This window comes from Psittacula echo (genome assembly GCF_963264785.1).
Source record: "Psittacula echo genome assembly, chromosome: 5".
NCBI lineage: Eukaryota > Metazoa > Chordata > Aves > Psittaciformes > Psittacidae > Psittacula > Psittacula echo.
The window spans coordinates 38,246,298-38,273,570 of NC_137739.1; the positions used below are offsets into that span (position 1 = coordinate 38,246,298).

Below are 27,273 nucleotides of genomic sequence, written 5' to 3' on the forward strand. Positions count from 1 at the left end.
GAGGGCATTGAGGCAGGGGAGAAGACAACACTCAAAACAGACTGCACACTTAAATATTTACCTTCAATGCATTGATAACTGTTTCTATGTGTGTTTTCACAGCCTCATGTGAGAATTCAGAGCTGGCAAGCGTGCACATGCTTTCCAGTGCTAGGTAACGCAAATTAGTTTCTCGGTGCTGCAAGAATTGACCTAGCTGGTTACAGGCACGGACTAGTAGATTTGGCTCACTGCACAGAAGAGGAGAGAAAGTGAAAGGGTTAAAAGCCATAAGTTTTTAGAACATGATTTCAGAATATGATTTCTGCAGTAGAAATTTCTTAAAATGCCTCAAAGTGTCTGCTAGAATGCCCCGTTGGTGCAATGAAAAATCAGACAATATGAGCAAATAATCTCTGTTGGATTAGAGTGGTGGGGTCAATACAAAACCGGAAAAAAAAAAAGGGGGGGGGGAAAGAGCAGCAAGAAACAAAGTGATAAAAAAAATAAGCTGACAGCAACACAGTTTATTAATACTTTTCAACTCCACTGCTGTGGCTGTGTTCCAATATAGCAAGCAACTCCACTGTCTGCTCTCCCTCCCTTCTCCCCCAGTAAAATTCCATTTAGTGTTCAAGACAAAGCCACAGCTTTCCACTTAAAAAATTCTCTCAAAAGTGTTCTCATAGCTCACCTGTCATGATGTATAATTAAGCTTATTGCCTCAAACAGCACAGCATTCTTCGCATTTGAGTGTTGTACTTTTTTTGACTTTGGTGGCTCCTGCGCTTTGTTAAGAATAGTTTCCAGGCATTCTGTTAGACGACCACGTACCGCAGGGTCTTCTGGAGAAGAACAAGCCGTTGGACAACTTCATTTTGCCCAGCACCCTAATTGCTACCTTAGGCCTTTCACATTCTTAAATCTGAGTAAACTGAAGTGTTCTGATACATTAAAAACAGTTTACCGTTCCCCAATACACAGTTGGCAAAAGATTTCTAAGCCACAGTTGAAAATAAAAGCCAAACACGATCTGCAGTGTAATACATTTCAACACTTTAATATAGTTGATAATATTAAAGAATATTTAAAATGGTGGTTGCAACTGGTTTGTAAGATGCATGCTGGTTTGACACTTTGCTCTAAGTTACACGGCCTTTTGAATTCTGTTGTTGAATTTAAACAATCCGAAACACTCAAGAGCACAGACTTCAGCATCCTTGTCTTAACACAATGTGCTTGCACTCCAAGTTATGGTAACTCTAGAACAGCAGCTCTTTGGAGATAGTGTACTGCATAGAGAGATGACCACCATTATGACAACTCCATTACCTGGAGGTGGGTAGCACTGTAACAGCCTCAGAAGTTTCACAGATAACCAAGGAGCAGGAACAAAGTAGTATGTATAGTCCTGAAGATCTGTAGATGCAGAAGTTACAATCTGTAAAATAAGTAGACAGGACATCAGCTACTGAAGCAATGCTCAATCATGAAAAGAACCTAAAGAATACTGTAGGTTACCTTTGACAGAAGCTTACAGATCTATCTCAATAGCAACGTTTAATTCATTTAATTAGGTGCAAGTTGTCATACTATGACTAAACCATCAGGTTCCCTAGCAACAGAAATACAGTTTTACAGATACAGTCTAAGAAGTGTCTTCCTGAAAGCATACTTGCTTTTCTTAAAAATCGGGACGACAATCTTGTAATACCAGAACGTTTAATTGGAAGCTTGATTTTCTTTGGTCCAGCAATTCACAGATGCAGCCAACAGAAACCCTAAATAAAGTACAGTTGACTGCTGTTGGTGAACTTGGAATTCTAGCACAAGACCATGACAAACTGAACTAAAGCAGAAGGGCCAACACCTGTAACAATATTTATACTGCAGAACAAAGAACAGATAGTTTTCACAGAAGCAGTTTATATGGGTAGTGACATGTGATCAGATTGGACTAGGTTTCAGTTGGGGTACCCCCCTTCATAGATTTTTTTTCCTCCTTTTCTACCAACAAAGTTTGGGCAAGCTAATAGAGTTTTCTGCTCTGGTAAGCAAAAATTGTTAAGAAGGTCAGCTGAACCAGCTGTATGAACTGAAACTGAATCATCTTCACTTTTAACGGTACACTAAACTAACCTGACCTAGAAAGCCAAGTAAATTAAGCAACCGTGAAGTATTATCAGGGTTATCATTGGACTCACTCTGCTTAATCTAGATACTGCCAAGGAGACTGAAGTTTTAAACTCTTCTGGGTTCTTCTGTGCCAAAGTGGTGATCAAACTTGTAGCTGCAGTAACCACACCCTAGAAAAAAAACCCAACAATGCAATACCTTCAATTTTGTAAGTTTAAGATACTGCCCATTAACACCTTTCACTTCAAGTATTTTTTTAAATATACAACAAAACAAAGTTCATCCCCATAGCAAAGCCCCACATTAAATAACCCTTTATTTGGCTAGCAATTAAACTAATTACACATCTTTAAAATCCAACAGGATTTTCAACAACACAACTGCCATGCTTGCAGAACATTTAATGTTATGTTTCTATTAGCTTTGTCTCATGTTTGGATAGTATAGCTAAAATAACAGAGCTGCATTAAAATAAAGCCTGGATGCAAACTTCTATTACGCAAGCAAAGGATGAGTAGAAGAAATAGGATGCAGCAGATAATCCAGGAAAATTCTGAAAATCCAACATAGAGATGGCTTTTCATAACACAAACACCATATATTACTGCAGACTAAGGCACACTTACTACTGCTGAAGCACAGGTCTTAACAGCCTTACTTCATAAAGTAACTAGATAGTGGGGCAAAAAAATAAATCTCTAATCTAGAACAATAGGTTAGTATTACACCTATGCAATATGATTTAGGATTGCAAGGCAGAAGATTAATTTATTTACCGTCAGAGTAAAACTTGTGCATATCATTCTTACACTTCCAAGAAAAAAAAAAGTTAAAAGACTTTACTAAAAATTAATATACAGAGCAACTAAAAAATGACAACAGCTCCCATTTCCTTCCCTGAGCCTGAAGAAAACAGAAACCCACTTGCTTGAAAGATTCAAGAAGAATCATAAATTAACAGTGTATTTCACAGCAGAAGTAACATCATTCTCTATATAGTAGACCCAAGCAGCATAAGGAAGCTGATTTACCAAGTGCTGGTCATTGAGGAGATGTACCACTCTAGACGTCCAGTCTCCCATGGGGACAAGGTCAGGAGAAGTTCTATACAAACGCAGCAAGCATAAGGCAGCACTCTGCTTTACACTGTCCATAGTATCTCTGCACAACATGAATGTGGATTTAAAAGGCAGTGACAAAATCACAGCAATACTTGTAGGCTAGTATTATGCTAGTCTTTGCACTGACTACATTCTAGCCAGGTAGTGAATCTTTTCAACACAAGCTGAAAGAGAAGATCACTAAATTCTTACTATGATGTTCTTAATTTTGTTCAGTAAGTTTAACTAGCCAAATTTTCAACCATTACTTGTCTAGCAGCCCCTATAATGATTCTTTGCAACTTAGAGTGATGTTTCACATCTTTCCATTAGATTTGAAAGTCATTTATGAATCTATTATTTGTGCAATATATTACATGCACACAAGCTCATCTAACCACAAGATCAAGCTTCTTCCAAATGGACTCAAACAGTTAAGGTACATTCTATTATGCATGCAATAAAACCTGGATCTCCTAACAGGTCCTGCATATCAGATACAAATCATTAACTACTCAACAGCTTCAGTATCTACAACTAGCAAGCAAATCAGCCAGCTACCACCAAGCATGCAACCCGCAAATCTATTCACCTTGCCATCCATGCTGTTGGCACAAAAATGGACTGCTGTAAGAGCTACTATTCTAGTTCAATGAACTCCCTTTCACAAAGAGAGTCAATTAAGCATTTTTGTATGTTGTACAAGCAATGGCTAGAAGTTTACAGAGCATTAACATTGAGAGTTTATACTGTACAATCTTGGTTAAATGTTCAGAAACCTCTACATCCATGGTAGGGGTTCAGTCCACTTATTCTTTATGAATTTACCAATTTTCCATGAAATCGAATTGTACCTTAGTTAAAAAAACCCAAGCAAACAAAACCCAACTAACCAACCAAACAAAAACACACAACAAAAAACCTCATACATAAAAAACCCCAACCAACCAACAACCAAACCAAAAGACAAATCTATTCCTCCTCTCCCTGTCTACTCCCTCCCTCCAACTTATAATCAAGCTAAGGGAGCAACACTAAACTTACAAATGTAACGGCAGTGCTCATTACGCACAGGTCACTTAGACATGACACGTACACATGCACATTTTACTTATATTCTCTTAGAAATACAGAAATGAGGCCCTGCAAACTCATCTCAGAACATAAACACATCTCAAAAGTTCGAACAAGTCTGAACTGAAGGTGCTGTGCTCTTTCTGCAACTGATGACCCCATGTGAAATTTTCATAACCTTTTAAAGGTAATTTGATCAAAACCCATGACTCATCGTCACAGTGTCTTCTTCCCTATGCTACATAGAGAACAGAACCTGACAAGGGCAGGACAGGACAGCAACAATCCTGATAGGGCCTCAGAACATACCATCTCTGAACATGCACCCTTACATAGGGAATTACATATCTGCGAAGGGGGAGAATCTATCCTGTAATTCCACCTACTTCTTCCATCAGACCAGACTCACTGAGCATCAGGTGCTAACTCCTTATTCTCTTTCTGGCCCATACTACATTTCAGTTCTGCAAAATAGTAACAGCGTTCAAGTGTGGCATTATAAAGATACTACTTAAAGAGTTCCAACAGATTTCTTAAGACTTTTGCCACAACTACGTATCAAGTTATATCCTTCCTCTTGTCACCAACTCAGACAGTGCACATCACAGTCAGAAATGGTGTGGCACAAGCACACACATTTCCAACACTTGTAAGCTCCAGTACTTGACATTTAGAGTATTGAGTTCTTCTATTAATATAAAAACGTAACATGCTGCATAAGTCATTAGTTATAAAACAAGACCCATGCATATTCCAGAACATTTCATATCCATAAGTGAGTTTAAATGCAATGTTTGCACTTGGACATTTTACACTTCAAAATAAATTAGCCCTGCAATCAACCACAAGTTTCATTTTTGATTTACTTAACTACAGTTCCAGATATTTGTCAGATCTCTAAGAGACTTCTAGATACATGAAGGTAAAGTTAAAAAGCTGGTGGTGACTATCTGCCATTTACAGCAATTGCTGTTTACATGGCTAGTAGAGGAAGCAATAAAGCTCACACTAGAAAATATTCTCAAATTCCTTATGAAGTCAGGACCATTTAAGTAAGAGCTTCAGTTTATAACAATTTGTAGTGTAAACATGTATTTGGGTTCATTTGTTTCTTTTTTCCAACAGGAGAGATAAGGAAATTAAAACATACACATTTCAGGGTGTTCACCACACACGTTTATACAGAACAAAAACCGGATCACAACAAAGCTGGTAAAACCCTATTCAAGATACCAACATAGTCTTAATTTCCCTGTCGTACTTGTACATTTATACAAGTAACTCCATGCTCAAATATATCAAGGTATCTGAGTTACTGGAAATTGTATTTGCACTGCAAACCCAGAGCTGTATAGGTCTAAGCATAGATTAAGTTGCTGCAATGCTGCTGCTAAGGTTTACTGCTGTTGCATTAGTCATACCTACCCAGCTACAAGTATTTTTGGAATTTCTCCAGCAAAAGCTTCTGCCATCTCCCGGCTACCCACGTTAGCAATACAATGCAGAGCGAGCCCCATGAAGGTGGGGTTGCGGCTGGCCAGATCATTCTTGATCGCGTTGTTTATTAAGCGAATCAGCTCACTGTTAGAGTTCACCAGCACGGAGATAAAGAGATAGCCCTGTGATTCAGTAGAAAGTGAAAATACTTTAGCTGACAAATTATGTTTTACATGAAGGCCACAAGTTATTTTTTGAGACATACAGTTCTGCTTCAATACTAACCACATGGGCTGAAAGAGACAGCAGATAAAAAGCTAAAAAGATTAAATGAGGTAAACAAAAATAAAGTTTAGTGTTACCCTAATTTATTAGTTTTAAGTGTTTCATCAATCTATTCCAGCACTTCAACCTTACCTAGTAAGATTTAAAGAGAAGGTTGCTTACCTTTTAATGCAAAGCTCAAGGCAATTTCTTAACAAGAGTAATAATTTTAAGCAGAGTACATATTTTAGCTTTTACAATTACTACAAGATTCCCTGTGCACACAATGGTGTTTACATTTCAGAATCACTGCTAGCTCCAAATGAAGGCTTTAAGGAAGGGTGGGAGAGAATGAAGCCAAATCATTTGTTGACTATACAGCTGAGGCAGGATATTAGAACAGCTTATCTTTTATGGAGACCAAGTTACTCACGATTTGTTTCTCTGTGTATCTATTAGAACTGAGCAGGTTTACAGCCTCCATGTGACCAAAGTCAATGTCATGCCCCAGGAGAAAGATGAAAAGTAGTTTGCAGACATATTTTTTCTTACTGTAACCATCTAGAGCCTTGTCACCTGGAAAGCAAGGAAACAAAGAACAATTGAACTTATGTTGTTCCTATATTCGCCCCTCTAGTTCCACTGAGGTACCTCATCATATCTTACAGTAACAAGACTTACAGTTGTACCTAATAATTAAGATTGACATTTAATTCACTGTTTATCACCATTCAGAAGAGGGACAAACTGAGGGTTCAGCTATTGCAGTACCTGAATTCCACAAATTTTAAATATATTATTTCAACTATTATTCACTCAACAGTGAGCAAAATGCTAAATATATCCACTCATTTCTGATTAAAGGGACTATAAGCCTCTACATCATTTTGTACTAAACACATAAAAACAGTTATCATAAAACAACAGATGCTAGACAATCAAACAACTGGGTTTTAAAAAAATTACTCCCAGTCATAGAAGTCAGGCAGCTTGTGGCTCTTCCTAGTGGTCCAGGACAGGAAGATGCATGCATAACTCAACACTGAGCTGTCACTGAATAAACAAGACATTCACATGATACTACTTTAAATATTTATCTAAATGTGAAATTTATTTAGAGGGAAAAACAAAATCTTAAGATTTTCATGTCAATTGCATTTACTATTATCTTTACTCTAAAGGACAGTCAAGAAATGATATTATCTAGTCCCTGAATTATCCTGCTATATCCTTAAAGTATTTTCTTGCTGAGACAGTACATACATATTATCCTGCTTCTGTAGATCTGCTATATGTCTTCCTTACATCATCTCTTGTTAAACCAGTTATCAAATCCTTATCACAGTAAAAGGTCTTAACACACTTCCTGAAGTACATCACAGTAGAGAACTCAGTAACACCACAAAATAAAAACAGCAAGTCTTTTTAGAAGGACAGAATGATAGAGGCAAATTCCAAACCCTTGACAGAAACATGTGAAATGAGATTACCATGAGAGCTTTGAAGCATTTATAAAATGAAAGTATTCACAGGTGTTCAAGTTTTAGAAGAAAAATGCACCCTAAATAGGTTTTGCCTTATGTTGCAGTTTTGCTGTATTTTAGAAGCTTGTAAAAGCTACATGGAACAGTATATGGCACAGTATCTGCATGAAAGCTTACAGCTCATCACACAGACTACTTCTTTTCCTGAAGAACAGTAGTACATGTAAACACACTTTTGCAGAACATTCTCTTTCTACACCAGATCAGGAGATGAAGGGAGTATCCACTAAACCAGGCAAGCCTGAATGCTAAAGAGTTCAGTCAGGATAAAACGATCTTGATAGATGCTACTGCCCAAAAGGATATATAAGCTCCTTAAGCCTGTGCATGCTGGGCCCAGAATAACTAGTCTGTCACATCAGTGTGTATTCCTCAGTGACAGGCAAGTTCTGCCAGACTAGCCCTTTATAAAGTAAAGCTTAAATAAGACATCCCTAACTCACTGCCCTTACAAAAAAAGCTCCAAGCTGCACTTTTTTTACTTCAGATTTATACAATAGGCAGATAAGTATGTAATAAAGAGTCTTAATAGTATACAAGTTTCTTCCTTCTCATCCTCTGGTATAGAAGTTATATTTCCCATGCCTCATGCACCTGCCTACAGCTCCCATGAACTTTATAGGACATTCATTGATTGTATTAAAAACAAACAAAAAAATATTCAAAACACACACACAAAAAACCAAACAAACAAAAAGAAAAAAATAACTTACAGTTTGTGAAGGAATGAACACTACCATCAACATGTGAAGCCATGTAACGTTAGTGAACCAAGAGAAAGCATACTGGCACACTGAAGTAGACAATGATAAAAGGTTATGCATACAGGCTGCAACTATGCTTTTTTTTTGGTGGTGGTGGGAGGTTGCTTTATTATTTTGACTCTATAAATTTCTTTTATTTAGTTTTATTCCAACTGAGAAAACTAATTTAAGCACACAACTACCATTTTAATATGGACAACAATACCTTTGAAATTTGAGTCTTTAGATACATGTTGTGGTTTTTCATTTGGTTTGATTTGTTTCTTTTTAACTAGCACACATAAGACATCAGTTGGCAACAAAAAGAAACTTTATCTTAAAGGTATATTTATGCTGGTGGAGGGTGGGGTGGGGACGGGACACCAAACCAAAAAAAAAAAAAAAAACACCACCAAAAGAAAAGCTGCCTTCAGGCCTCCAGTACCACGGAAGCCAATGCATGTCATATTTTACTTAGATACATGAAGCAGTGTTATGGAAGCTACTCATGACAGCAAAATCCTGCTATATTAGGTCCTGTCAAGATCCCCTGACAACAGCTAGCTTTGCAGAAAGCTGCCCAAAGACATGTTCTTTCCTAGTCACATTTACATTTTGCTGCCATAAGGTATTTTCCTGCTGAGTCAGCAAACAAATCAAGGGCCATTTGCTTTACTAGGCATCTGAATTGCCTGTTAGGGTACAATCCATCAGCAATACACAAGTATATAACAATACTCAAGTATAAACCCTATTTTCTCACAGTTTCAAATGACTCTGGTATTGACTTTGGAATACCAGAAGGGAAGAGGGGATATAGAATACTGCAACACAATAGCTTAATGAAGATCATAAGCAGATGAAAGTATGTATACTCTGAACCACTTTAACTTTCACAACTAAGTATTTGTCATGGTTTGGCAATTCCTTTTTTCAGGTTTATGACCCAGCTATTTAAAGGATTACATCCTTCCAAGACATTAGTATTTTGAGAGCTCAGATTAGCAAGGTCCTTCGACCTTAGGGTATTTGAAGCATTTTTGATCTTGAACTTCTTTCTTTGCCATGTGCTATCAGAGAACAATACTGTAAATTCAGGACCTGAAACACTTGCAATTAAGATGGGTAAGTTCACCGACTGCTTCCAGAAGCTTCTGTCCCTTGTATGCAGAATTGAAGTCAACGTGAGGGCTCTCAGTAACAGGCAAACTTACAAACTAAGCAAAGTAACAGTTACTAGAACTATAAAAAAAAGAATAAAAATTAAATTTACAAACCCACAATGTTGTATTATCTAATTAGCTGAGCAATTTGAGGGGAAAGAAAAAAAAGCACTGCAGTCAAAGGTCTCAGTATACTTGTCTAATTCCAGCTGTGTTTTGAAGGATTCTTTGATTCAGATTCTTAATGAAATTTCAAATTTAACTATTCCTCTCCCTCCCTTGTGGCATTTACAAAGAGTTATAAAGGTTTTATTTTCAACACTACTAACAAGTCTCGTTGCTTAAGTGTTAAAACAGTACAGCTTCCCTGAGCCTCAAGCAAACATTCGAACAGGAGCAGAAGGAAAACTGAAATGTCCTGTTATCTTTACTTTCAACACACAATAATTTCTTTTAACTCAGCTCATTTTTAAATGCTCTCAGGAACATTTGCAAGTACTGCAAATCAAGTCAGCAGAAACAGGAAGGGTTCAGAACACACGTCAGCAGGTTTTGAGCCCAGTGGTCATTTCAAAGGTTACTTGTTTTCCCTGGCAAGTTTATTAGTCTTTTTTCTAAGAAAGAAATTAGTAACAGCCAATTACCAAATAGTATTAAGAATTAACTACTTCCATATTTCTGTGCATCACCGCTTTACTATTTCAACAGGGAAGTTTTATTTTTGCTTGCTCATGGATATCTTTTATGCAGCTTTCCAAAAAGGAAGAAATAAGGCACAAATGCACTACGACACCCTCTTGATTCCCAGGCAGCACTTTCTATCTCTAATTTGGACCACTGGTTAAAAAATAGCACCTGCTTTGAATCTAATTCAGTAGATCTAAAAACTATCCTGCTGCAGTTAAAGAGCCTGCCACCAGCCAGACAGGGAAAGAAGACGGTTTAGTCCTGTAGGAAGTTCACCAGGCAGGGGGCATACAGGGTAAGGAAGCCTGACAAGTCTCATCTCACTAGCATCCAGGTGGTTAATTACTAACTTAGAGACAAGACAATCTTAGCTTTTAAAACTGCAGTAATGGCTTATGCAAAGCAGATTAGACAACACCCCTAAGTGTTTCTTTGCAATTCAGTGTCCTTGCTTCCTTCCTAAGTTGACACTGGCTTACATTCATGCAGTTGACAGCAATCCAGTGCTATAGTGTATCAGAAGGTCTACTATTAGCTTAGATGATTAGAAAAATGAAGTTGTTTTTTATTAATGTATCTACACTTTGAGACAAGAGTTGTCTTTCCGTAAGAGTGACAGTCCAAGCTCTCTAAATAAAGGGCTGAATATTTGTGGCAAACAACCCATACAAATACATAAGCTAGTGTTTAGTTACCATACCAGTACCACCAGAACAGAGTATTACTAGAGCAGACCTACAACTCAGGTGATACCTGAAGCCTGGTTTTTACCTCCAACAATTCACTTTGTTAGTGAAGACACTTTATTATTTTACTCTCCAATTGCCTTCACGTCTCTCAAATGATCAGAAGACAGTGAGACTAACCACACCCAAAGCTACACTTTCACAGCCTGCCAGGAAACCTATTTACTGTAGCACAGCTTCTGCTTAAAAATTCAGAGGCTCATCTTGAATTTCCTGCGAAGGGTTACTATGCAGTTTGGGACAACAGATAAGACTTGCTGGAATTTGGGAAAACAAGTGAGCTGAAGTACAAAACCAAAAAAGCCAAACCAAAAAACAAAACAAACCCCCTACCCCCCAAAAAAAGAAAAAAACAAAACACCCCCCCAACAATAAACAAAACCACCACCACCACTCCCCAACAAAACAACCCAAATCTCACAGACAAAAAAAAGAAGAGAGGGGGGAGCATAAATTATCAACTGATACTGGAGCACAAGCCAAAGCTAAGATACACCAGCATGTCTGAAATCTAGCAGCCACTCTTGCAACAGAAACCTTATTAGGCAATCAGAACAAAACTAAAATCTAATGACAGATGGAAAAAACAAACAAGCCTCAATCAAGCAGAGAACAGCTCCTTTGGCTGCAAAAAGAGTTTATAGATTTGTAGTCAGTTTCTTTAGAGCTGAATTTGTGGACTAAGACATCAAAATGATGGGACAACTAAACAAACCAGGTATTTTTTCCACTCATTCACAAAGCAATTACTACTCTGGCAGCCAGACTTTTAGTTTAGCTCAAGCATAGGAGCAAAATCAGCTTACAGTATGAACATGTAAAACAAAAGCAACAGTATTTCTCCATGATTCCTACAACTTCTGCTTTATCACACTGAAGTAGTTTCTCTCTACTACAAGCATCTTTATCTCAGTTAATGCAGAAGCATTTAAAGCCACCGTCAAGGACACACTGACCTCAGCAACAGTGCTTCCTCATGCTGAAACAAGAGACAAAGTCACCTTAAGTACAGAGATTCTAGATTCCTTCTGAGCTTGGAGCACAGAAGCCAGATCAGAACCCAAAGCCATGATGTACATTCCATTAGTTCTGGAGAAGTATGACTTTCCCAGAGACGTGCAGCCCCATCGAAGCCTGTTAAGTACAAGGGTATTTTAAATAGCAGGTTACCCACACATAAGTTGGGTAACAGGCTTGCCAGCTACTTGCATGATAGAACTAAAGTAGAAATATACTTAGCTTCTCTCTGTAACAGTGCAAGAATACATCCTGTAAGCCACATGGGGTCAGGGTCTAGATACTGCAACAGGAGTATGCTGAAGACTGTAAAGGATACCTGTGGTATGCTAGTCTTAAACAATAACATATCTGTGCCAAGAGGCACTACTGCCAGCACTGCTTCTTACAGTCAGACTTTTCTTTGGTTACAGCAATGCAGCCAGTCTAACAGCCACATCTCTGGTCAAGTGATTAACACAGGGCAGCAGTTCTCCCCATAATTATTTAGCAAGGGACTCCCCATCTTAAGTTCACAGACATACATTTGTCTTAATCCAAATTATTTTAAAGCTATTTTAATCGAAAATATTTTTAGAAGTCAGAGCTACATAAAAAGAAACTGGATTCAACCAAATGATGTCCACTTAAATCAAGAATAAAATGCATTATGAAGGTGTGTTTATTTTTACAAGGCACTTCTGCAAGGCAGAACCACGCAGCACAAAGCCCATGCAGAACTCCTGCAGCAGAAAGATATATAGCTATCTTTTCCTCACACTCTCAACGCCTCAACCAGATACATAACAAGTTTTCCAAACTCAGCTGCTTCTGAATTGTAACACTTATATCCAGTTTTCATTTAGGCTACACCAAGTTAATGTCTTCAGTTAAGCAACATTTTTCACTTAAAACCCATACAAACTCAGTAATGATGTAGCCATAGTGAAAATCAGCTTACAGGAAGCTTTAGTCATCTTTCAATCAAGCCACTGTATGAGCACACACTGGTATTTATTCAACACTATTTAAAATCTGCCTAAAGGATGCAACACAAAGTACACAGACTAAAGTTACTGCACTACTTTGCTGAAAGCACCTCTACTCTCTGATCATTGCCAATTCATGATTCTACTCAGCCAACTTTCCTACGATCAGTTGTCCTCCACATCACAACTAACTGTGACGTACACAGGATTTACTGTGCATGTACTTTTAACTATCTTTGTATTCAGTTTGCTTAGAGCTTAATTACTGCCAAGTTTTCTAGAAGTTTATTAATACAGTGGCTTATACTGATGCTTTTATAGACATTCACAGAAAAGAACAGTGAAGACTAGCTCTATTGTGTTAGCCTTTCACTACAGGTGATATTCGCAACCTTCTGAACTCATCTTCATAGACTCTTCACAGTACAAACTCATGATAGCAGATGTTGACAAAACATTGAATTGTGTCAGTATTCATTCTGCGATCTCCTCACATAGGATTTACCACACTTTACCAGAAAGTGCACTCAGAAGTCATTATTATTAGCATTAATTTTAAAGTCTGCATTGATTGCTGTGGTACCCAAACAATTCAGATTCACTTCCTTGACGCTCACAGGTTTACAGAAGTACATAGGTCAGTGCATGTGGATGGAACTAAATGGGAGTTTGTGTTACTCAACATGTAAGCTATGATTTTTAGTAGAATGCTTAGATTTCATATGGAAAAGAAGTTTGAATCAAGCTTTCCTGTTTGAGCTTGCAGATTATAGCTTCTCTTGTCAGATGCAAACATAAGGAGTTGGGCTAGTATCTAAAGAGGATTACTTAATCAGATTTGATCACAGCCAAACAGTAAGAACTGGACTATATCCCTACAAGTCAGTGCTGAAACAGCATTAACCATTACGAACTTTTCTGCCATTCTTTATTGCATTCCTTTACAACATGTTTAGCAGTGAAGTGAGCGGGTCTGACAGAACCTCCTTCATGCTTCAACCACACTGGAATACGCAGTAGGTAGCAAGGTTCTACAGAAGCCTCAGTAACTTTCATTTGGTATACCTTTAGAAGTTTTCAGACCTTCACTGCAATTTGAAGACTTAGCCTGATGAAAGCTTCCAGTTTCATTAGTGAAAAATTGATTAGGTTTTGCAAACAAACTAAAGCTTGCCCATCAACTAAATCAAGATTTAAAAAACACAAAAAACCCCAAAAAAACCCCACAAACAAACAACAAAAAACCAAAACCAACCCCAACCCAAAACAGCAGTGTAGCCTGAAGCGAAGTTGCTGAAAGAACTAGATTTCTGTGTTAGTATGACTGCAGCAAGGTTTCCAGCTAGTTCTAGTTTTTGATGCCAAAAACACAGCCTTGACTAAATAATGGAGAATTTAGGTGCAGAGACAAATTTCAGCAGCATCTGATAACCAATAATGCTGCTATCTGACAGCAAGCAGTTTTACTAACACCAAGAGAAAATAAGCAGCCTTTGTGGCTGTATCTTTCAGATTAAATCAACTTAATGAAATTAGTGAAAAGGCAGAGTAATATAAAACTCTGAATAACTTTAAGTGTACAAAATCTTCTTAAACAGTTTTCAAATAAACTCAGTCTCTTTATCTGAAAGATGGTTCCGTTGCCTGGTATAGCTCTTACTTGGAGATTAAACTGCTTTATTTAAAAGGTATAATTTTATGCTTAAATTTAATGGCAATATAATGATCCACTTTGATCATACAGAAAAATGGTTGTCACTCTTGCATGCAGGTTTCTAGTGCCTTGAACTATGTGTTAGTTGCTCATACTTAGTAAATGAAGGCAGTATCTGCAGGTCACTGTCTGGAAAAGGGACACAAGTTTTAGACTTGGATTGGTGATGGAGAAGAGTCCATAGAACGACTATGCAAAGCCTGCTACTTTTGGCAAAAACAAGATCAACATCAGTATTAGAGGGAAGCTTTAGAATTAAAAGGAACTGGAAAACAATGTGACAGCACAGGGAGGTGACTAAATGAAAGTTCCTTTTCCTATTTACTGTAGAAAAATAGCCATTAAAGTTTCCTCAGTTACCCTACAACTTAAGTTATCAGTCTGGATACAGTACACTGAAATTTCTAAGAGAAAAACATTAGCAGAGACATGCGATAGCTTCCAATTTACACAGAAGTTTTATACTTGTGAGTGTCTTGCACCATGGTCATGTTTTCTTTTTCAAGCTGCTGTTGACACTCAAGTTCTCGCAGGTCTTCATATACCTTTAAGAGATATACCACTTGCTTTGTAACACATTGAGTATTCCAAATAGATATACTCGTCTAAGTCAGGATAGATAACTAAGGTAAACAGGTTTAATCCACATACAGCAATTCTGAAGTCACATATACAGCCTCCACACTGTAATACCTTATCTAGCTACACACACAGCTCCATATCTATTTAAACACCATGTTTGCCACAGCCACTATTAGTAGAACTCCATTCAAAAGCATCTCAACTGCCCCTCAGAATCTTTAATATTTGACGCCACATACACAATTTGAATACAGTTACAGCATGAGTTTTTATCAAGTGTCATTTAAAAGTGAATTGCTGTCTCTTAGAATGCATGAGAATGGAATTAGACACTGCACATCCCTTGTTTCATTTGAGTAATTCGTATTACTGTTGCTTATGGGAGTGGTCAAGATGTATGGCTTCAGCAACCACATGTTTTTATCTTAATTCTGCTAGAAGACAGCCTAACCCATTACTTCCCTAAAGGCACACAGGTGCGGGATGGGGAGAAGTTTAAAAAAAGACTCTCATTTACTGGAAAGAACGACATCCACCCATGTTTCTTCAAACTAGTTCATGGCCTTCTGGAAGAAAACAGGCTGAACAGTCACATGGTTAGGAAGCAAAGCATTAGAAAGTTTATGAACAGTAGCTCAATTCTTTGATATATGAGGGAGTTTTCTGTTATGGCCAAGAATCACAGGACTATCAGGAAGTTCTGTAGTTAAGAGAGTATTTTCAATAGTTATTCTAACAGCCTGCTCTAGCATTTTGCTTGCATCAGCAGTTGACGAAAAAAAAAAAATAAACCATCTAAACATGTAAGAACAAAAGAAAAGACCACAGAAGAATGTCATGCAAAGAAACATGTATAGGTCAGTATCATCAAGTCACTTACCTTTAAATTTTGACCGAATGTTTGCTAGTTCTTTATTTATTCTCTTTATCTCTGCTTCTTTACTTTTGCCTGAAATCAAAACAACACATGTCAAAACACAATGCTCTGGACAACCCTTGGACACCTTAAGCTTCTTTACGCCAACCATGCTGTGTAAACATACAAACATCAGGAGGAATTACTACTCCCCCTTTTCAGTATGAGGACTGGATGGAGGCAAACATCACAGAGGTAACTTCAGCACCACTTCACAAGGGAATTTGAGAAGCTAAAAGGACCTCCCTGTTTCAAGAAGCTTTGCACACTTTAGGCAGTACAAGCTGCATACAATTAAACCAAGATGCCTTTATTACTAGCTTTCACAAAAACTTTAGTTTCTCTATAACAACTTGTTCTATTCCTCACCTTAATGACAAGCCGACGTACTGTTTCTCTATTGAATGCTCATTCAGTTCAACGGCTTTAAAAGAATTCTTAGCAGTCACAGAAGATGAAAAGCAGTAACCTCACAAGTAGCTCAAAGACTTGAAAAACCTCAGACAGGATACATGCAAAAGTTCAGACTTTCAATATGCCCCATGAAAGTCACTTCAAAAAAACCAGAAATATTTTAAATTCACATTTTATTAGGCAACATTACCACCTCAGACTTCCCAGCACAGTCTATATTTCGTATCAACTTTTGATTCCAAGAACAGGTATTAGGATTTCTGGTGCCAATTCAAATTAGGTGTTTAGAGAAACAAGCTGCAGTTTAAATTTTGATAGTGCAAGCTTATTCAAGTAATATTTGCATTGTTCAAAACCAGAGCATCTTAGTATTCTTCACCACTTTACTTTATGGTGACAGAGACTCTAGAGATCTGGGTCCATTATCTTCTACATAAATGAGCATGGTGGGACAAAATAACCAATTCAGGCTTTGTACTCAACTGCTTGAAGCAAACAAAGTCCACTTCACCACTGCAGAACTGGCCACCTAGTCATGTTGGAAATTCAGTCCTGTACCTTCTCAAACTTTCAAGCAGTTTCCAAAACATCAACCACCAGCAGAAAAACACAGCTTCCTGTACTCTTCATTGCATGTATTTAGCTATGAGAAAAGCCAAAGGCAGATCAGGACCAGCATTCCAAAGCACTTCCAATCTCACACTTTGCACACAAGCAAAGCAACAACTCTCAGCATTTAAACATCCTCCTACTACATTTGCATGCCCAAACTCTTGTGTCACCCAGTGACTGCTGATCACCCCTTTACCACATGCCAAAGATTATCTGACAGCAGGCTAGATGAAAGATGAAGTTACTCAAGGAAACAAGTGCCTCAGGGTAGATTAATAATAAAGTATTCAAAGTATAAGGGAATCCATGCTTAAGCCAAATTAAACCAGATTTTGTAATTTTGTGATTTAGACACAAAAAGAAACTGAAGTTATGCACTTCCAAAACGAATTCTTACATAAAATGCAGAAAAAAATGTTTATATTAATATGCCTGTAACAATGGCCTCAAGAGTATAGACATGCAGCGAGACTAGCACACTGTGCAAATGGAAAAAAGTTGGGCCCAAACAAGAAGCAACTACTTTTGTTTGCCTTGTCATTTTAACAAAATACCTACAGATTTGCTTAAAATGGATTTTTTTCCCATTCTACAACACTGTTTCATAAGGGGCACTGCTCAACCCATACCCATCCCTGAAAAACTACTTACATGTACCAACTCATCCATTTACTGCTTTTAAGTTAAGCATTTTCAGACCTCAGTAATTCACAAACCTGTCCTGAAACATAAATTGTAGTTGCTATCTGTACACATCTTGGTTTTCAGACAAAGCAGGAGATGTGTCCAGAGTTTTTATTTGACCTAGAAACTCCAGTTAACTTCTACAATGACAAGGCCAGAGATCATAGTATATACACCCCCCTCAGCTTATAAAGACGCATCTGTTGGGATCACAAAAGTTTAACCAGTTTTTACTAATGTATCATGCAAGACATTATTGGGTTTCTTCTAATTTAACTTGCCAGTGTAAAGCAAGCTGGTTTTAAAACAGCAACACTACCATATAAATAAGCAGAAGCTTGTACAATCCAAGGCTTGAAGTGTCTTCTACTATAGATTATAGATTTGTCTTAATTGCATTAGATTATTTATCCTGTGGACATGGCAGACATACTCAACTGTTAATGTCTAAGACACTTCCCAGTATTAGGAATTCACTACTGGACTTAAGCAAGTCTTTTGCTCCTGGGTCCGTACTCTTATGAACAGAGGGCCACAGCAATGTAAGCCTCAAGGGTGAAAGCATTTACATAAACAGACAACACTCCAATTTTGTAAGCTCTCATATTAGCTGTCTTTGTAAAGGCTTAAAACGCTTTCCTTATCTGCAACAATTCACCTGCTCTAGAAAAAAAAATAAAATTTCTAAAGTCAATTTCTTTCCCCTTTTACCAAGTGAAGAGCACATCTCATTAAAACATTACCACTGAGTCTGAAGATTTTGTACTTCATTCAGATAAACAGGGAGAGAACTAACCTCAGTCAGGTAAACTGCTAACCTCAGTAAGATATTTAGTTACCTAAATTTGGAAGCTAGGTTCTTGCTCTGTATCTTTCGGTCCTGTTTGTAAGGAAAACACACTGCAGAATTTACACTTTGAATTATCAAGCATGGCAATAATCACAGATATTAAAAATGGGGACAGAAAAGAGAAACAAGTACATGTCAGCCAGTTTTTCTTAACCAAAGATTAAAAAAAAAAAAAACAACCAAAAAAACCCCAAGACTTTTTTTTTTTTTTTTTTTTTCTCCTTAGACTCCATTTAACCTGGTCTTGAACGCTGCCAGGGATGGAGCATTTATTGCTTCTTTGGATGTCCTGTTCCAGCGCCTCACCACTCTCACAGTAAAGAACTTACGCTCAGAGATGATCAGTTATTGCTAGAAACTGGGTTCTTTGTGTCCTAAGCAAGCAACAGTGCATTAATGGTAGCCTGACTAAAACACTTCAGGAATTTGTGAAGTCAGCACCTTTGGGTAGAAATGGACTGCAGACTCAGCAACATGAAACTCCAAAACTCAAAAATCCCCCCTCCCCCAGTGCACATAGCTGTAGCAATGAGTTGACAGGAACACCCATATTAAACAGTAAATTTGCATCAGTAGGCTTATTCTCTCAAAGTTAAAAACTTGCATAGCATGTAAATAAAAGCCTGTCCTGCATAATTCCTTCAGGATGGTTTATTTGGAATGCAGTATACAATCTCATCTAGATCCTGACCAAATTTAAATAGCATAGCAAGTAGCTGGATAAAAGTTTAAGTCCATACACTGGAAATCAAGTCAAATGATTACATCTTGTCTACTTATTAGTGATTACAGTCTATAAGTGCCTGAAATTTCAGTTTTAGAGAGCAGCACTAGCACATTGGGTGTTAAGAGTCACCAAGGACAGTCACATAAGAATGCTTAGGGCAACTCATGAGTTAAAATGAGGCTGAAGCACCTAAAAACAAGTTTTCTGAACTCCAGAAGTTATACTGCATGGTAACCTTATTCAAATTAATTTATTCTTACATTAGACAATGGCAAAGCAAAACCAGTGGCAAGTAGCTTCAGTTTGTTCCATGTTGTCCTGGTTTAGCAGTAGCAGTCATTTTTTTTTTCCCTCCTTCTCAGTAGCTGGTGCAGCGCTGTGTTTTTGACTTTCGGCCTGGGGATAATACTGATAAAACCGATGTTTTCAGTTGCTGCTCAGTAATGTTTACTCTGACCAAGGACCTTCTGAGTCTCATGCTCTGCCAGGGAGGAGGGGAAGCTGGGAGGAAGCACAGACAGGACACCTGACCCAAACTAGCCAAAGAGGTATTCCATACCACAGCACGTCATGCCCAGAATGTAGAACTGAGAGTTCCCGGAAGGGCTAGATCACTGCTGGGTGGGGGACAAGGTATAGGTCAGCGGGTGGTGAGGTGTTGTATGCTCTTCCCTTGTTATTTCCTTTATCATTATTATTATTGGTGGTAGCAGTAGTGGTTTGTGTTATACCTTAGTTATTAAACTGTTCTTAACCAGTGAGAGTTGCATTCTTTTGATTCTGCTCCCTGTCCCACTAGGAATGGGGGAAAGAAAGGGTGGGGGGAAGTAGACTGCATGGTTCTGATTTACAGCCTGGGCTTAAACCATGACACATGTACAGGAAAAAAGAAGTATCAAAAAACAAGGATCAATTTCCAGCTGGATCTTCTGTCCCACTAAGGGTGGAGGGGGAAACAGGGACTATTGAAGAAAATCTGTTCAATGAACTGAGAAGTTAAACACATTACTCAGAGACTTATAGAAGGTGGAAGCAGGGACAGGCAGCCTGGGAAGAATACAGGGATGTTGTCTGGGAAGCTAGGGACCAGGTGAGGAAGGCTAAGGCCCAGTTAGAATTGAACTTGGCTAGGGATGTTAAGGATAGCAGGAAGGGATTCTATAGTTACGTAGCGAATAAAAGACAGACTAGGGACAACATAGGCCTCCTTTGGAAGATATCGGGAGAACTGGCTACCCTGGATTTGGAGAAGGCTGAGGTTCTTAATGACTTCTTTGCCTTGGTCTTCAATGGCAAAGGCTCTGACTGCACCACCCAAGTCTTGGAAGGTGGACGCAGGAACTGTAAGAGTGAAGACCCCAGGCCTACTGTAGGAGAGGATCTGGTTCGAGAACATCTTAAAAACCTAAACATACACAAGTCCATGGGACCTGACGACATCCATCTGCAGGTCCTGAAGGAGGTGGCAAATGAAGTTGCTAAGCCACTGGCCATCATATTTGAAAAATCATGACAGTCAGGTGAAGTTCCTGACGACTGGAAGAAGGGAAATATAACCCCCATTTTTAAGAAGGGAAAACGGATGACCCGGGGAATTACAGACCAGTCAGTCTCACCTCTGTGCCTGGCAAAATCTTGGAGAAGATTCTCCTGGAAGGCATGCTAAGGCACATGAAAAACAACAAGGTGCTTGGTGACAGCCAGCATGGCTTCACTAAGGGGAAATCCTGCCTGACCAATTTGGTGGCCTTCTATAATGGGGCTACGAAACTGATGGACAGGGGGAGAGCAGCTGACATCATCTACCTGGATTTGTGCAAAGTGTTCGACACTGGCCCACACGACATCCTTGTCTCTAAATTGGAGAGCCATCAATTTGATGGGTGGACCACTCGGTGGAGAAAGAACTGGCTGGATGGGCGCACACGAAGAGTTGTGGTCAATGGCTCAATGTCTGGCTGGAGACCAGTAACGAGTGGTGTCCCTCAGGGATTGGTGTTGGGACCGGTACTGTTCAACATCTTTGTCGGTGACATGGACAGTGGGATTGAGTGCGCTCTCAGCAAGTTTGCCGATGATACCCAGTTGTGTGGTTCGGTTGATATGCTGGAGGGAAGGGATGCCATCCAGAGGGACCCTGACATGCTTGTGAGGTGGGCTGATGCCAACCTTATGAAGTTTAACTATACCAAGTGCAAGGTCCTACACCTGGGTCGGGGCAATCCCAGGCACAGCTACAGGTTGGGCAAAGAAGAGATTCAGAGCAGCCCTGCAGAGAAGGACTTGGGGGTGTTGGTCGATGAGAAAATGAACATGAGATGGCAGTGTGCGCTTGCAGCCCAGAAAGCCAACCATATCCTGGGCTGCATCAAAAGCAGCGTGACCAGCAGGTCGAAGGTGGTGATCCTGCCTCTCTACTCTGCTCTCGTGAGACCTCACTTGGAGTATTGTGTGCAGTTCTGGTGTCCTCAACATAAAAAGGACATGGAACTGTTGGAACAAGTCCAGAGGAAGGCCACGAGGATGATCAGGGGACTGGAGCACCTCCTGTATGAAGACAGGCTGAGAAAGCTGGGACTTTTCAGCCTGGAGAAGAGAAGGCTGCGTGGAGACCTCATAGCAGTCTTCCAGTATCTGAGGGGGGCCTACAAGGATGCTGGGGATGGACTATTCATCAGGGACTGTAGTGACAGGACAAGGGGTAACAGGTTCAAACTTAAACAGGGGAAGTTTAGATTGGATATAAGGAAGAAATTCTTTACTGTGAGGGTGGTGAGGCACTGGAATGGGTTGCCCAGGGAGGTTGTGAGTGCTCCATCCTTGGCGGTGCTCAAGGCCAGGTTGGATGAGGCCTTGGGTGGCATGGTTTAGTGTGAGGTGTCCCTGCCCACGGCAGGGAGATTGGAACTAGATGATCTTAAGGTCCTTTCCAACCCTAACTATTCTATGATTCTATGGTACAGTCCCTTTAGAATTTCTACATGCATATTTGATTTTCACCATCACAACAAACATTTATGTAACCTTAAAAATTTTTAAAAAGGAAGATAAGACTGATGACAGTTGGAGGAGCACTGTGCTTCAGAACACTGTGCTTGCAAAGGCAATTGCTCTGCCTCACTTTGAAGCTACCACAGAGCTCCCAGTTTCAAGCTGTATTTCAAAAACATGGGCTGTATGTAGCCAAGCCATTCAACTTGGATACGCTTAATAAAGGTCATGCCACATATACAAACTGATAGGCAGGAGAGTACTTAAACCAATGCACAATAAGATTATGTTCCACATCAGTTCAGGCCACATTCTTCTCATTTTCACTTACTCAGGCTTTTTCCAGTTTAGGAAATAAGATTAAATATTCATAAGAAGTTATTAAAAGAGTTGATTTCAAGTCAATAAGTTTTGGCTAGCTATTCTGCACAAAACACATATACTGTCTGTAGCCTTACACCCCTTGTATACAATTGCTCTTAGTCTCCAAGATGAGTACCTGAGTAAACAGATCTTCAGCCACAACATTATCCAAGGTGCTTATGAACAATTACTTTGTATTTGGCAGTTTGCCAGGCTTCAGACTCTACTATGCTGCCTACTGCCTTCATTTGGCAAGGTGAATTTAGTCTGCAGTGCACTATTATCATTAATTACCATCTTATTTAACAAAGACAGACTGAGGAAAACCAAGAGTCATACAGTTTTTTTCAGAGAACCAATTACTGTTCTTAAATCTCCTAGTAATCCAGACTATAGTCAGAGCTTCAGTACTGCAAGAATAACACCTCCATATGTCACTTTGGAGTTCTGCATTACAATCTACAGAAGAATGAGAAAACAAAAGTTACAGAAAGGAATCTGATTCTATCCATTTGAAGACCACATTTGACATATCTTAATACTAACTTGGCAGCAGGGTTGCAAGAGACTAGGCAAGTCCTTCAAAGTTAGAATTAATGGGCTGGTTGTGGCTCAGTGACCTGCTCCATCAGGATTAACTTGTTGCTATACTAACTATAGACTGTCTAAGCCAAGTCTGAGGCACAAAGCACTTCCATGCTGATTAACTAGAACTGCTAAGAGTTCTTAGCCTTCATACAAACCATTTAGAGTCTGGTGTATTTCTGACCAAGGCTATACATTTATTTCCCAAAGGAACGAAGAAGCAGTTTTCTACATCAGCATCTGCACAAATACTGAGCATCATAGATTTCTGCAGGCAAGTTCTTGAGACAGGTATACAGACAACATTTAAAGCAAAAAAACTCTGCTTCACAAAAGTGTTGCCATTACTCATCTGGCTCAAATCTGCTTATGGAGCCCACTTAATTCATTTGTTTTGAATTTATGCACAGGTTAGAACTATTACTTATGTCACCTCTTAGCCTTACTTGAATTGTAGCCATCTGACAATCCTGTGATTATAGATGTGCCATCAGTAGTGTGAAGAACTGCAAAGCATGTTGGGTAGAAGGCTCTATTTGCATAAGGAAAAGCTTGCCATTCTGTCATGCTTCTTGAAGGCAAGTAGTAGTGTCAGTTCCTAATTGTGGCGCTACCATTTGTCTAACAGAACATGCCTCTGTTCACATTCAATTATCAAATAGGCCTTGAAGACAGAACAAGTCTAGTTTTCTGTTTAGGATAGCAGTAATATAAATACTGCCTAGGTTAAGAGCAGCAGCTTCTCCTGGGAACTCTGTAGTGGCTAGGAACATCTACTTAAGAACACAGTTATTACACAAAAGATAAATTCTCAAAGATGTTGCCAGATGTTTTCCTGCAGAGCTATAAACCATTGTTTTCCAAACAGAAGATTTTTTTCCCATTGTTATGTTTTCATTAGCCTCTATATTAGGAGCATCCAAGCTGATTGGCTAAGTTGGGCAGGAGAGACATCACAGTCAAACTGCTACTAGCTTCCTTTAAGCAAAATTCATTTCCAAGTTTCATAATTAGTTTGATTCAAGGCTATACTTCTTCAAAGACAACTCCAGACTGCTCCTTAGCACTACTCTTCTCCTGGCATACGTATTCCTACTACTACTTTGTACTGCTGCAGATCAGTTAAGAGAGCCAAAGAGCCAAAAGCAAGACCGGTTTATTTACTATCCGAAGAGTAAATCGTATCAGCTTTACTACAGTGATAATGCCAGCAGAATACACGACCAGGTAAAGAGCAAGCTCATCAAATTCACCATCCAAACACACTCTTAGCGGCAGAAAGCAATCAAATTACCCATTCCCCTTTCCTATTGCTAGAACAGCTTATTAGCATGATGGTAAAAGTGCACTGCCTTCTTAAACCTGCTGTCAGAGAACAGAGAAAGAAACTGGTTAAGAGACGGACTGAATCAAAACAAACAGTAGCATCTCTACACTAAGAGTGGTGCAAACACTTACAGGAAAATATTCGCATAAAAGTAATCAGCACATCCTTTTCTGCCTTTGGAAAGAGCTTTTATAGTACTTAAAACTCGTATCAGTAAATTAAACCACTACTCTTACCTGCCAGCAGGATGCATACTCAGGCTACAACTCAGTATAGATTAGCCTTTTGCTATGCAGATCATTAGCTTCATAAAGTAAACCACCAAATCCATCCTCCACTTCTCCATCTCTCAGCTGGTTATTCAGCACAGCAGGAAAGGGTCACAAGGGAGGCAGGTTACATAGCGATACACTAGAGTGGCCTGTTTGCTGTACGCCTGCCCTCACATTATAGGAGTTTTTAGCCTTTATTTGGCTAAACTATCTAGAGCACTACAACAGAGATGCAAGTTCCATGTCCACCTGGCTATGTCCAAAGGATAATGATGGTGATATTGTTTACAAACTCACTCTGCAACTAATCCAAAGAGACTACTATAAAATACCGTACCTTCATAAGATGTTAGTATGGCTTCAGTTTTATTCAGAAATTGACCAGTTCAAGGCTGCACAAGAAGATTTTTGCTCAATGATATATTAACATCCTGTTATGAACAACATGGGTGCATACTGTCCTTTCACAAGGTATGTTTGATTAGAGGAAAGAAACACCTGTCTATTATGTTGGAGATCACGACTGGCACAAAAACAGTTGAAGACTCTTGTGCCTTGTGACATCATGTTGTGATTAGATACACATTTATACGAAGAGATCAGTGACCTACTGATCCTATTTAAGAACTTGCTAATATCCTGCACAGCAGATAGTTCTATTTTATCCACAGAACTCACTTCTTCCTCTGGTACACTGCTAAAGATTTGCCCCTATAACAACACTTTCCATGAAACAGCAGGCAGACATAGACTTTACTGTAATACAGTAATCCATTAACTCCTTAGTCACATAAGGGAAGGGAAATAAATGCAAAAGAGCATACTGTAGCTTCTGAATCATGTCACAATTCAGACAGTTTAATCGCAGCAATTTAATAGAAGTTTAATAATGTTAGGTGCCTACTATGGGTGGTTTTTCTAACTAGTCACTACAAGTTAAGAAAAACATTACAGCTCAAACTTTGGAAGAGTCTGAAGAGTAACTATGTCAGAGGGTCTAGCTTAAGACCAGATCTTTCCCTGTATCAGCTGAAAGCTTACTGGAAGCTCAGACCCAAGTGACTTTATGGCATATAAAACACCTACTTGACAAATAGTTAACAAAATGGCATTGACTCCCATCAAAAGAGAAGCTTTAAGCTAAGAAAATATGCAAAACGAGAACTGCAAGGTTACTACACAATGCAGCTCTTCCTCCTTCCTTAACTGAGTAGCCATTTCCTGGAACAGTATTTTCACACTGAACAGTTATACTCCCTTCAACAGGGTAAGGCAGTACTTGCACTGATTTAGAAGTCACTGTGGCCTCTCTTCTACCTTAGTCACATCCAAATAACAGAAGAACAGTTTGAGGCTTATCCAAAATCTAGTTTTGCTATCACTTCTAAACTACTATTTCAGGGGCCTTAAGAAATCCTGTATGAGCTCACTAATTGATGCAGATATGTAATAGTCTCTACAACAGTCCTAAATTTCCTCTTGCCAGACTGATGGGCAGCCTTTATCAAAAGGATTTCCAATTCAGCAGATGTTAGATTTTCCAATGTCTTCAACGGAGAACATGGCTGTCACATGAGAAATTCTAGCTCTTTATAACTTCTCATCTACTAACCATCATACTTGTCTACTCTCCTCTTTTCTTGGCCAAACATGCAGAAATTAAAAAAATCAAAACAAAACGAAAAAACAAACAAACAAAAAACTCCCCAAAAAACCAAACCAAACCCAAAAAACCAAACACACCACAAAAAACAACCCCTCAAAGTTCGATGAAATGATCAGAAGAAGGCTAAGACTGAGGAGCAATCAGAGGAACACTAGTTTTGTTTTACACACACCCCCCCTCAGATTAATCTCACACTAACAGTGTTTTCCTTAAATTGCTCTCCTGCAAATTGGAGCAAGTGATGCAAGACTTAGTGCTTATTACAGCTCTAAGCAGCATGCTCTTAGGGTTTTTCAGGCCAGAAACTGTCCATATTAGATGAGTGGCCATAACCCTGCAAGAGAAATAGGACTTCAAGACACCATGCCTTGAAGTTCCTTCGAAGAGATAAGTAATCTAAGAATACAAATGAAAAAAGTCATTGACTGTATACGGAAGTAACTCAAGTCATACTTTAAAACCATGTCCAATGCAAGTAAGAATCTGAACCTCAGAGAAGCAACACAGTGGCTGTGCCCCTGCACACTAAAGCAGTATTACTGACTTAAAGAGCTAAAACAAGCTCTATATGCCCAACTCACTATGCGTGAGATTTTTTTTTTCCACTGTGGGGGTGTTCTCACAAAGAACAAATAACTATACATGCCCCTGTGGTCATTTAATTCACGTGCACATCCCCCCCTCATACACAGGTAATGCACTCTGTTATCTA

At 38.9% G+C, this 27,273-nt stretch overlaps 1 protein-coding gene across 4 annotated transcripts in view; it reads right to left on the bottom strand.

The window, feature by feature from the left end:
- AP2A2 (adaptor related protein complex 2 subunit alpha 2) overlaps window positions 1-27,273 on the bottom strand; it is a 50,152-nt gene that overhangs the window by 17,597 nt on the left and 5,282 nt on the right. For 2 of the 4 annotated variants that reach the window (XM_080618951.1, XM_080618953.1), the window contains exons 2-9: window positions 16,035-16,103; window positions 6,424-6,566; window positions 5,715-5,908; window positions 3,147-3,276; window positions 2,184-2,285; window positions 1,312-1,420; window positions 674-821; window positions 62-230 (exon numbers count right to left, since the gene is read on the bottom strand). In XM_080618951.1, the coding sequence (XP_080475077.1) occupies window positions 62-230; window positions 674-821; window positions 1,312-1,420; window positions 2,184-2,285; window positions 3,147-3,276; window positions 5,715-5,908; window positions 6,424-6,566; window positions 16,035-16,103 (1,064 nt within the window). Of the gene's footprint in view, window positions 1-61; window positions 231-673; window positions 825-1,311; window positions 1,421-2,183; window positions 2,286-3,146; window positions 3,277-5,714; window positions 5,909-6,423; window positions 6,567-16,034; window positions 16,104-27,273 lie in introns of all 4 variants that reach the window. The other 2 variants (XM_080618950.1, XM_080618952.1) reach the window with 1 other exon arrangement.